This window comes from Sorex fumeus, unplaced genomic scaffold (assembly GCF_029834395.1).
Source record: "Sorex fumeus unplaced genomic scaffold, SorFum_2.1 ptg000122l, whole genome shotgun sequence".
Taxonomy (NCBI): Eukaryota; Metazoa; Chordata; class Mammalia; order Eulipotyphla; family Soricidae; genus Sorex; species Sorex fumeus.
In genome coordinates this window covers 35,690,852-35,703,035 of record NW_026606179.1, presented here as the reverse complement: position 1 = coordinate 35,703,035, position 12,184 = coordinate 35,690,852, and the positions used below count along the sequence as shown (strand labels likewise).

Below are 12,184 nucleotides of genomic sequence, written 5' to 3'. Positions count from 1 at the left end.
AGATCAAATAAGGCTGTCACTGAAAAAAATCAAATGAGATTTGAACTCTTGGACTTAGCAGAAAATATAGTGAAGAGGATTCAGATTTGGCATATGTTCTAACAAGTCTTTTCACAAGATTTAAGGAGTAGAGAGGAATCAAGAATGACACCATTGGATTGGGTACGTAGAACGTACGCCTCAATCCCTGGTCCCACAAAATTTTGAGAACTGAGGAATTTATTATTATTATTATTATTATTATTTTTAATTTTTAATAGTGAGACATCTTTAAGGTACAGTTGCAGACTTACACATTTTTGTGCTTGGGTTTCAATTATACAATGATCAAATACCCATCCTTCTACCAGTGCCCATTTCCCACCACCACAGATCCCAGTATCCCTCCCACCCCCCATCCCCCCCATCCCACCCTGTCTCTGTGGCAGGGCATTCCCTTTTGTTCTCTCTCTCTTATTGGGTGTTGTGGTTTGCAAAAGAGGCAATGGGTGACAATCATGTTTAGTCTACAGTCTACTTTCCGCATGCTTCTCCCATCCTGGAAGGATCCTCCCAACACATTTATTTGGTGTTCCCTTCTCTATCTGAGCTCCCTTTTCCCCTAGCATGTGTGGTTGGCCTCCAAGCCATGGAGTAAAATTCCTGGTACTAATCTCGGCCATTCTTGGGTGTCAGTCTCCTATTTTGTTACTTTATGTTCCGAGAACTGGGGAAATTTTAAGGTATCAACTGGACTTGGAGATCTTAGACTCACAGAGAATTCTAGGAAGACTCTGCAAATTTGAGTCATCTGTTCTGTGTGCAAACACAATGGCCACTCAAGGCATCTACTGCAAACTACAACACCCAACAGGAAAAAGAGAACAAATGGGAATGCCCTGCCACAGGGGCAGGGTAGGGAGTGGGGGATGGGGTGGGGGTGGTGGGAGGGATACTGGGATCATTGGTGGTAGAGAATGGGCACTAATGGAGGGATGGGTACTTGATCATTGTATGACTGAAACGCAAGCACGAAAGTTTGTAAGTATGTAACTGTACTTCACAGTGATTCACTAAAAAAAAAAAAGTCACTTGTTCATAGAGCATGATAAGATTAGTTCACTGAAGGGAAAGATTGTGAAGAGAGCTCAGGACAACCAGGTGGGTATAAGAAGCATGAATACTTATATCCAGACCTACTATATAGAGCAGCACGAATACCTCGTTTGTCTTCCAAAAAGGGATAAAGAGAAGAAATTTAGAGAATTGGTCACATTTTAGCTCATTAGTGGTGGCCTTGCTAAGACCCATAATCACCAGGATAGTAGGGATGAAAGAATACATGGAAGAGAAAACACATGATAAAGTAGCAGAGGCAAGAGTCAGGGGAAAGCTCGAATGAGTGGGATCCCTGGCACCACACTGCCCAGTAAGGCCCTGTGAGCCTTTTAGCACTGCTGGCTAGTTGCAGGCTGAGTTCTGCTTGGAGTTCTGCCCGTGGCACCATCTGCCACCCCCAAACATTGCTGGGAGATCACTAACAATGTTTTAAAGAGTGTTGGAAAAGAGGCAGAGAGACGGAGTGGTATGACAGCTATTATAGGAGTTTCTTCCCTTTTGTTCCCTCCCCAAAAAGTGAATATTAAGATGTATGTTATGCCAGCATAATTCAATAAAGAAAATGAAAATAATGATTCTGGAAAGAAAGGAAAGAACTACAGGAATAAGTCCTTAAAAGTTAAGAGAAGGGGCCAGGGAGATAACTCAAAGGGCTGCTATGCAAGGCCTTGCATACAGGAGCCCCGGGTTTAATTCAATCCCTGGCACTGTATGGTCCCCCAAGCACCACCAGGTGACCTTAAAAAAAAACCCCAAAAAGCAAAAAACATGGTCAGAGAAGAGTTCCAAGACACACAGGTTGCCTTAGGAGAAGGGAACACTTCTATTTTATCCCGAGGAAAGGAACAGCAGGAACAGCCATGCAATGTGCAAGTAGAAACGATGGTAGGTAGCACTGGACTGCCAGCCCAGTTGGCTGAGTTTGCCAGGAGTGGCCTCAGCGTCCCAGAGCACTAGAGTTGGAAGGCCCCCAACCCCCAAATAAAAGAAATATATAGCAAAATCATTACTGGAAGGCGATGGTAGGGTGGAAAGATGGTTTGCAGAGAGAGAGAGTGGAATGGTCCTCTTCAAGAGTAGGAAAGCAAAATTTACCAGTTACCAGGGTTAAACAGCTCGTGTTTAATCTCACTTGAGGACAATGCTCATAAATTTGAAGTGCCTTGATATAGCAGGATTTGCTTGATTTTCTCCAGCAATGTTCAACTGTTTGGGAGCAAGCAAGAAGTAAATAGAAGAGAGAGAAAGAAAGGCAAAGGACTTCAATTAGTGAGACAAGTATCAGGATATAGAGAATATAGACTGAATAATGAGGAAAGTGGAAACACGAATGCAGTGACTCCGGTGAGGCAGTAGTATGATGGGATAGCAATATGATCAAGTTAGAGATTTAAAATGAAAAGTACCCAAGTTAAGCAAGTTGGAAGGAAGGCTGTGATGGTTGAAACCCAGATTTAAGTGGTACACTGTTACTGATGATGCCAAGTTTAAGTACATAATTTATGTATGTGGTCGTAGCAGAGAGGAAAAAAAAGATGATGGAAGATAAAGGACAGGAACTGAGAGACCAGGCAGGGTGTTGGATGGGTCACATGTAGACAACAAAAGTCAATCACCATCAAATCTCTTCCAGTAAAACATAACAGGCAAGATGCAAAAAATGAGCACAGAGAGATTAAGCTTTAGATTTGGAGCCAGGAAGTTCCTGTTCCTTTTTGTTTCTGAGTTAATTTCTGTTTGACGGGGTACCTGTATTTCCTCTACAAAACAGGGCCAGTGAGTTCAATGCATGCAGGGAGGTTTTAAAAAATAGCTGCTATGGACAGTGGGCTGAGAAAAATGGGAAGAATTACTTATAGTATTAAAGACCAAGATGCAACTGCTGGTAAACATAAAGCACTTAACACACTGCAGTATAATTATGTTGGTCTGTTTATTCCTCATTGAAGTCAAATTTTCCTTAAGGATGAGGACTACATTGTTTTTGTATTACTAGAGTTTCACAGCACCTACATAATGAGAGCTCAAAATGCGTTTCAGGAATGACTAAGCGATTTGTATAGGAGTTGGTGATATTTAATAATCACTGCTGTAGTTATTATTGCTATTACTATCTATAACCTTTAGTGGCAGAGTTAAAGATGAGATTAATAGAAGAAATGTAACAAACTGGCACGAAATGATTTTGGTGGATTTTGATTCCTATGAATTTCACCGAGAAAGGAACCACTTAACACACAATTTTTCTAGTCACATTATTTTTTTCCCCACAAAATACTACTGAAAATCAAAATAAACACGTCATTTAATTTACCTTGCATCGACTCCATCAAATACTTTCTGACATTCATTTCCAATGACTTCTTGCTTTAGGTAATACAGCATTCTGACACGAAGCAAAACCCTAAAAATCAGGGAGAAGCAAAAGACATGAAGTATTAATCATGAAAAAAAAAATCTAGGGAGTTAAAATCAGAAAAGAATTTGTATACAAGATTTTTATAGTTACTCCCAATTAAATAAATTTCATTATGATCATACATATCAAGTAGGTTTCTCAAAAATATTCACAATCATTATTTAATATCCAAATAAAATATATTATCTTCTGGAGGCCAGTTTTATTTCCGTTGATACACGGGCCCGCTCGAGCAAATCGACGATCAACGGGAGGGCCTTTACCTTTTACCTTTACACGTAGCGACACAGAGGTACCATAATTTACTGAAAATTAGATACCCTGTGAGATTAAGATTAGGACTGCTTCTTGACCATACTGTCACTATGCAAAATCATCACATTTTAACAATCAAAAGGAATTAAAAAAAATTCAAAAACAGTTGAAAAACCCTACTACTTACTTGTTACAGTGATGTTTTATATGTTTTTTGTACCCCTCATCTTGAAGTAACTGCTCAGGATTATATTTTCGAAGCCATTCTGCTTTCTGTATATCAAATGAGCTTGCCTGAGTCTTTACTTTCTTCCCTTTTCGACCCCGAGGTACTGGTGCTGATAAACCTAGCAAAATGAGAACATTTGAAATTAGTATTAAATTGTATAAAGAGCTGCAAGTTAAAACATTCAGTACAAGAAATTTCTGGAGATCTTCAGGTTTGTGGAGGCTACAAGGAGATGTTTAAAATATTAATTTTGGGGAATTGTTTTGGGGCCACACTGACAGTGCTTGGAAGACCATATGTAGTGCCAGGGATTCGAATTGGGTCGGCTCATGAAAGACAAGTACCTTATCCCCTGTACAATCTCCCCAGACCCCACCTTTAAAATAATCACTGGCAATAATACTGACCTAATCTCAAAATAAGTCTACATGGATTTTACAACTATACATCAACACAATTTTCCCCAAATAACCACATGATTAATTCCATGGATAAAAAGAAATCACTCTGATCATTTTGGGGAGGTGTGTGAGATTTTGGGCTATAATTGATGGTACTCAGGACTGATATCTGGCTCTGTATTCAGGAATTACTCCTAGTGGTATTGAGAATGAACCAGAGTCAGCCATGCACAAGACAAGCACATTAACCTGCGTATTATTTCTACAGCTCTCGAGTCTATTTTTGTTGTTGTTCAAACATATTTCATTTCCCAAATGCAAACCAAAAGGTCAAACCTATTTTTTTTTTTTTTGGCTTTTTGGGTCACACCCGGCGGTACACAGGCGTTACTCCTGGCTCTGCATACAGGAATTACTCCTGGCAGTGTTTGGTCATGTGCAAGGCAGACGCCCTACCCACTGTACTATCTCTGCAGCCTGGCCCAGATCCTGCTTTTAGGCATTCACTTACATCACCAACTCCCAAAGCTTTTTAGGTAATTTCTGAAGCAAAGGAATCAATGACTTTGCCACTGCTACCTGAAGATACAATTCTAGCTGGTTTAAGCTAGTCATCCTTTGGGGGGGGGGTATCAAACCCAGTGATGTTCAGGGGTTCCTCTTGGCTCTACACTCAGGAATTATTCCTGGCAGTGCTTGGGGGACCATATGGGATGCTGGGGATTGAATCTGGGTAGGCCACACGTGCAAGGTAAACACCCTATGCACTGTACTATCACTCGAGCCCCAAGTTAGTTACCCTTAAAATGTTTGTTTCTAGCTTCCAGCATTTTGCTGTTGTTTCTTAACTCTCCACTCAGGAGGATATATGCTTGCGTTTTAAATTATGAAATTCACCACATACAAAACACATGGAATGAAATGAGAGATCACCTTCATCCAACATCAGCAGTTACCATTTCAATGTCAATTTTGTCTCACCTATACTCTGTTTACATACCAGTCTCCCATACTATTTTGAAATAAATCTAAGACATGAATCATCACATTAACAGCTGAGCCACAATCAGAGAGGCAGAAAGTGCAAGGACTTTTTTCTTACAACTGTAAGTGGAAACCTTGGCAGCAGACAAGCAACTATTGAAGGTCTCTTAAATACATTTGGTTCTTTCTTCTTCTTGGGGGCACTGGAAACTACATACAAATAGGCTGCAAGGCTTGGAAGCACAGAGCTGCCAGGATCATTCTCAATATACATGGGAGATTTGAACTCATGACCACATAGGCTTGTAATGTTGTAAAGCAAGAACTCTCTGTTTATTTGGGAGGCGGTAGGGTGGGGGGGGCACAACTGCTCTGCTCAGGGTCACTCCTGATGGGCTCTGGTGACTGGCTGGGGTGCTGAGGATTGAACGCAGGTTGGCAGCATAAAAGGCAGGCGCACCTACCCAATGCCCTATCTCTCAGGTCCCATCACATCACTGTGCCTTCTTTCAGCCCTGGTTGCAGTTTCTAATCCTTAATTTTGTTACTGGTATTGTAATCCATACCACCCTTCATTCTTGCAGACTGTGTGACTTTTGTCCTCTACTCACTAGATGCCAATAATATGCTTAATTCATGACAACCTGGGAGGAGGTGATTAAGATACAATAAAAATGTTCAATTGACAGCCAAGTGGATTTTGGATAGCTTCTCTGTTTTCTCCATTTTCTAACTGACTGAAACCCAATCATGGACAACTTTGTAACTGTTTATCCATGGTGATTTAGTAAAAAAAAGAAAAAGAAGTAAAAGGGGAAAAAATCATTCAGGTCTCAGTCCTGCAGAATTTATTAATTTCAAGTGCTACAATCGATAGCACAGCAGTAGGGCGTTCGCCTTACAAGTGGCCAAGATGGCCGACCTGAGTTCGATTCCTCCGCCCCTCTCGGAGAGCCCGGCAAGCTACCGAGAGTATTCGATATACCAGACACAGTAACAACAGTCTCCAATGGAGACGTTACTGGGCCCGCTCGAGTAAATCGACGATCAATGGGAGGGCCTTTACTTTACTTTACTTTAAGTGCTGCAATATTTATTTTCCCCTTTATTGTTAAATAAATGAGGTTTCAAAGAACAGTACAATTGCTTTGTGTAAATTTCCATCTTCACCAGACGTCAGCTTTCCCTACTATTTTTATTGGTTTTGGTGGTGGTTTTTGGTTCACACCTGGTAGAGTGCAGGTTACTCTCAGTGCAATGCTCAGGGGTCACTTTCAGCAGTGTGTGGGAACTGTATAGTGCTGGGGATCAAATCAAGGGCTCTAACATTTAAGCTCTGCGCTGCAATCTTTTGAGTCATTTGCCAGCCTTCACTGACTTCTATTGAGATAGACATCTAATGACCACATGGATGTAAATCAGTATTGATTTTAGAACTGGATTTATTCATGGCACTAATCACCATCCATAATTATTTGATTAAATTATCTACTTGCTATTATATCTGACTATGTGGCCTAAATGATTATAAGCTCAGGGATTCTATTTATCTTGCTGCTTCTAATCTTGCTGGCACCCTGTACGAGAAACACATAGCAGGCATTTTACAGATTTTTACTGATTCAATAGAACAAAATTGAACACCCATTCAAGGATTCTTTACCTTTACAAAGAATTCAGTTGCTTTGTCCTAATAATTTTATAGACAACATTCTACTTAGCAAGGCTATGGAGAAAAAGAAGTATCTGATACAATTGCACATTTATCTGATAGAATTGTAAATTGATAGCCACAATGAATAACAAAACTATCTTAAAAATATAAATTATATATTAATGTTTCTCAAAATTAATGTAGAGGAACTTGTTAAAATGCAATTTTTGAGTAAGTATGAAGACAAATGATCTTCCCTTTCTGAGAAGCACCCAGGAGATGCTGACACTGAATATCTGTGAATCACATCCCAGGTACTAAGAAAAGTATACAGACTATATTTCGATTTCATTTCTAAATATTTTCTTTAGTGAAAGATCGACTCATGTTCACATGAAGAAATATACAAAAATCTTCACAGAAAAAAAAAACTTGTTTTCAGTAGGTCTGACAAGTTCCTAAATATTCATTATTAAATTATGAAATATTTATACTATGGACTACTGAGTACCAGTATAAAAAAATGAGACATAAACACAAATGCAAAGACCTCTCAGACATACAATTGGACCAATAACCTATGAACTAGTACATATTTGATAATAATATTAAAAAACCCACCAATTTAAAAACACTGACTTTTTTGGGCGGGAATGGGACACACAGGGGTTCTCAGGGCTTCCTCCTGGCTCTGTGTTCAGAGATCAATCCTGGCAGGGCTTGGGGGACCATATGTAGTGCCAGAAATTGAACTGGGGTTGGCTGGTACAGGGCAAACACTTTGCCTCCTGTTTTATCTCTCTGGCCCCCAGAACACTGGTGTTTTTTAAAAGACTGAATTGAATCAGGATGAAGGTTAAGGTTCTTTAAGATTATCTGTAATGCTTCAAAATATTACAAGGTACTAAACGTGAAGCCAGAGAGATAGAACAGGGTTAAGGTGCTAATCCTGCATGTGGGCAACCCCAGTTCAATACTCAGGAACACAGGATTCCCTGAGCACTGCAGGGAGTGACTCTTAAGCACAGAGTCAGAGTGACCCCCAAGCACTACTTAATGTGGTCGCAAATACTGCCCCCCCAGCCCAATGAAGTACTAGTTTTATATATCTAAAAACTGAGTCCATACAGGAAACAAAAGAATGTCCTTACCTAGATGGTTTTGTAGCTCTCGTGTCTGTCCATCTTCAGTTGGAGTAATGAGATCCCAGATAAAGCCTTTAATTTTCTCATCTCCTCGGTAATGAACAAGGCAATATGCTAAGAGGGCACGGCAAATTATTTCTACATCATGTTCATTTAATTGCCTTTTAAAACGACCATGAGATAAAATCTCTCTCCATCGGCCCCATCTGGTTTAAAAAGAAAAAAAAAAAAGGTATAGTTACAATAATATTAAGTCAAGTTCTAGAGAAAAACTTAATTCATAGGTCAAAGGCCTGAAAATGGCAAAAAACACATCTTGTCCTAAATAGGTTTGTCTAATCAACTCCCCCCCCCCCGCCGCCCCTTGAGTAAATGCAGAATCATGGCATAAAATTTCTACTATATTTTATTCAACAATGGAAAATGGTAATATCTCTTTCATATTACTGAGCATGCAAAGTTAAGGCAATAAGGACTGTGACCCAGAGGAAGAGAGCCTGGCTGCATGTGTGAGAACCTGGGTTCCATCTGTAGTGTGGTTTAAAAAACCTGCTGCTGAATATATAGGTCGAACACAGAACTTCAAGGTACTATAAAAATGAATTTTGTTGATTTTAACAATAAAAAAATATAAACTGACAGGCAGTAACAAACATCAAAAACACTTTTCTTACCCATAGACTAGCAGGTTTTTCTCTACTCGAAAGCATTCGGTTCTTCCATAGCCATTGGAACGGTCACAGGGTCTCCGGAGTTTGGGTTTTTCTTCGCCTTCACTCTCTGGTTCGGATAACTCTGCCAACTCATCTTTTGTGGCACTGAAAGGTCTGGTTTGCTTCCTAATTCTTGGCGTGTCGATGACCAAGCTGTTCTGTTAAAGTTAACAGCTATTATTCGAGGGGCCTTTGACTGTTATGTCAAAAACAATGTTTTATACTTCAACAAGAAACCCATAAAAAAAGAAATAACTATCAGTTGGAAATCAGTCTTCAGTTTCTGTGTCTTTTGTGCATCTGCTGTTCCTCCACCATGTTTCTTTACATCCCACATGAAAAATCTTTCTATGTCTGTCCTTCTCCTTCTGGCTAATTTCACAGGATATTCTCCAGACCCATCCACACAGAGGAAAATTGCGTGATAATCATCTTTTTTTTTGTAATCCGCTGTGTGTGTATACAGTTTCTTTATCCAGTTATCTCTGTTCAATACAGCTTAATTTGTTCGAGACAACTAAGGTGATTTTTTTTTAACCCTTATTGAGGAATTTCATTAATTTCCTGGCTTTAAATAAAGATATGGAAGTAAAGATAAATAAAACCATTCTTCACCCACAGGAAATCCATGATTTTAAGAATCAGATGCATGTGGAAGCAAATGAATGCTATTCAAAAATAAATAGTTCATGATACAAGATGCCAACAAATAAAATCAGACAAAGCTTCACAGAGCAGTCATACTGCAGAGAAATGTTGAAGAATGAGGAGTTGCTAGGGATGTAAGGAATTGGCATTTATAAGAAGATGAAAGATCGAGGGGCCTGGCATGTATTATAAATGTAGGGTCAAGTACTAAAGCAGGAAAGATCGATCAACTGACTAACGGAAACAGTGACCAGACCATGAAGATCTTGTCTTGTACACAGTACACTGGATTTAAAGGAGTACACATTAACCTAACAATTGTCACTGTCATTGTCCTCCTGTTCATCGATTTGCTCGAGCAGGCACCAGTAATGTCTCACAACAAATTCTGAGACTTGTTGTTACTGTTTTTGGCATATTGAATACGTAATGGGTAGCTTGCCAGGCTTTGCCATGCAGGGGAGATACTCTCGGTAGCTTGCCGGGCTCTCCCAGTGGGGCAGAGGAATCAAACCTGGGTCAGCTGCCTACAAGGCAGACGCCCTACCCAGTGTGCTATTGCTCCAGCCCCTGTGCTATCACTCCAGTCCAATCTAACAATTAAAAATTTAAAATATTAGTAAATATCTCAAGATGCATCTTTTTTAACAAAGGAAAAGAAATACTTACTCTGCAACTGAGGGCATCTATATCTATTTCTGCTTTTTTAGCCCATTTTTGCCAGAAGTTGGGATCATCTAAAGAAATATCTGTTCGGTTTCCAGATGCCACAAAACTCGCCTGAAAAATATAATAACAGTCTTAAAAAGTGTTTTGAAGCATAGAAGAAAAAAATTTATCAAATGTATTACCTCATTTTATACTAACATAGGATAGTTTTAGAGCAGGGCTAAATAAGTGATTGTTGTTTAACTCAAACCTTTACAAAGCAAGAATCAACCTTTTATCCAAGGTACTACTACACAAGACAAAAAAAATTTTTTTAAAGAAATATTATATGAATATTAAGAATTAAATAAAACAAATTTCAGGCCTCCCTGTTCTATAAACACTATTTTCTGAACCCCATCTACTTTAATTTATATTTTGAGAGAGACATCTCCTTAAAAAAATGAATAAGATGTGGGAAATAAATGAAAATGAGTCACTGAATCTTAAGTTTCTGTTCATTTTGCTTACAAAGTAAAAAGTGCATTCAACCCAACTGTTAAAATTCTTAGATACAGTGAAAATTCAGATTTTCAAACTTTTTTTTTTAAAGTACATTCTGGGATGAAGGTGTAAAATCAAATGATAGAATGCCACGTTTTCTCCTGTGCACTACTGAGTATGCTCCAGGACACCCCAGATACAATCAATACACCACTGGGCCCGAACCAACAACTGTCAGGCCTTCACTGTTTCTATAAAACAAAAGACAAAAAAGGGTTCTATTTAGAGGTGTGCTTATAAAAATAAAAGTGGCAGGGAAAAAAAATGTTTTCATGAAATGAATTTCCTTTTTTTTTTTTTTTTGTAGACTCAGGCTGGGAGTGTATGTCCTGTAAGTGCATGGTCACAAGTTCAAACCCACAGTATCCCACAAGCTCCAACTGTGAATCCTGCTGTCTAGAGTCCTAATGCCACAACGTATTTCTGGCCACGCTGCACTCGGCTTGTGCATAAGCACTCCTGAAAGGAGTATGGTCTGCAGAAGAACCGCCGCAACCAAACAGATGTGCAAGTGACATGGTCAGGATGTACAGCTGCTGGCAAGCACATGTGTGACAGCCCCGGTGGTCCCAGTGAAAACCGCAACCAAAACTAGTGGGCTTCAACCAAGAGTTCAGCCTCTGGTAGGCATGTGTGCATGCCCAAAAACAAACAAGTGCAACCTTTAGTAAACACCATGGCTGATAATGCAGCCCCATACATAAGGGAACACCACCAAAGGGAGGAAAGGGTGGAAAAAAGGACGGTAGAAATTCCTTTTTAAAAAAAATTGTCCTGAAATATAGTTTTATTTTGAAACCACTAAAAATAGCCCATTATTTCAACTAAAATGATGAGTATGGTAAGCCGAATAATGGCTTTCAGTGAGAGTAGAAAATGTGAAACTAGAAAACGTGAGACTATTTATATGGCAAACAGAACTCAGTTTAGCAAGATTAGGTTGTGTTATCAAGGCAGATATTACATGCAATTCCAATTGTCTTTGAAAGAGAAAAGAAGAGAGAAATTGTACTCAGCAGAGGGAAAGATTAAGGACAATACAGTGGAGGGGGTTATGTCATAGTACTGTGGGGAGGGCGTGTGCCTTGTATGCAGTTGACCTGCGTTTGATACCCAGTACCCCATACAGAACATGTCCAGGAACAATTCCTGAGTGCAGAGCCAGGAGCAACCCTTGAGCATCACTGGATGTGACCACAAAATGAAAAAGAGTTTTATTCATACCAAAATTTATGAAAAGCATATTTTCAAATCTTTTTTAATAGACAGAAATTTTCAGGAGCATAAAAAAAGTTCCCCAAATAAAGCTGGTAGAATTTTTTGTTTTGTTTTTGGGGCCAGAGCAATAGTACAGTAAGAATGTCAAAGAACTGCTTTCCTTGTATGCAATTAACCCAGGTTTTATTCCTGGCACCCCATACGGTGC

At 39.4% G+C, this 12,184-nt stretch overlaps 1 protein-coding gene across 5 annotated transcripts in view; it reads right to left on the bottom strand.

Moving 5' to 3' along the window:
* Positions 1 to 12,184, bottom strand: part of CHD9 (chromodomain helicase DNA binding protein 9) — a 199,385-nt gene that overhangs the window by 40,228 nt on the left and 146,973 nt on the right. For all 5 annotated transcript variants that reach the window (XM_056136930.1, XM_056136929.1, XM_056136931.1 and 2 more), the window contains 5 exons: positions 10,216 to 10,326; positions 8,860 to 9,056; positions 8,192 to 8,391; positions 3,960 to 4,119; positions 3,413 to 3,502 (listed from right to left, as the gene is read on the bottom strand). In XM_056136930.1, the coding sequence (XP_055992905.1) occupies positions 3,413 to 3,502; positions 3,960 to 4,119; positions 8,192 to 8,391; positions 8,860 to 9,056; positions 10,216 to 10,326 (758 nt within the window). The remainder of the gene's footprint in view (positions 1 to 3,412; positions 3,503 to 3,959; positions 4,120 to 8,191; positions 8,392 to 8,859; positions 9,057 to 10,215; positions 10,327 to 12,184) is intronic.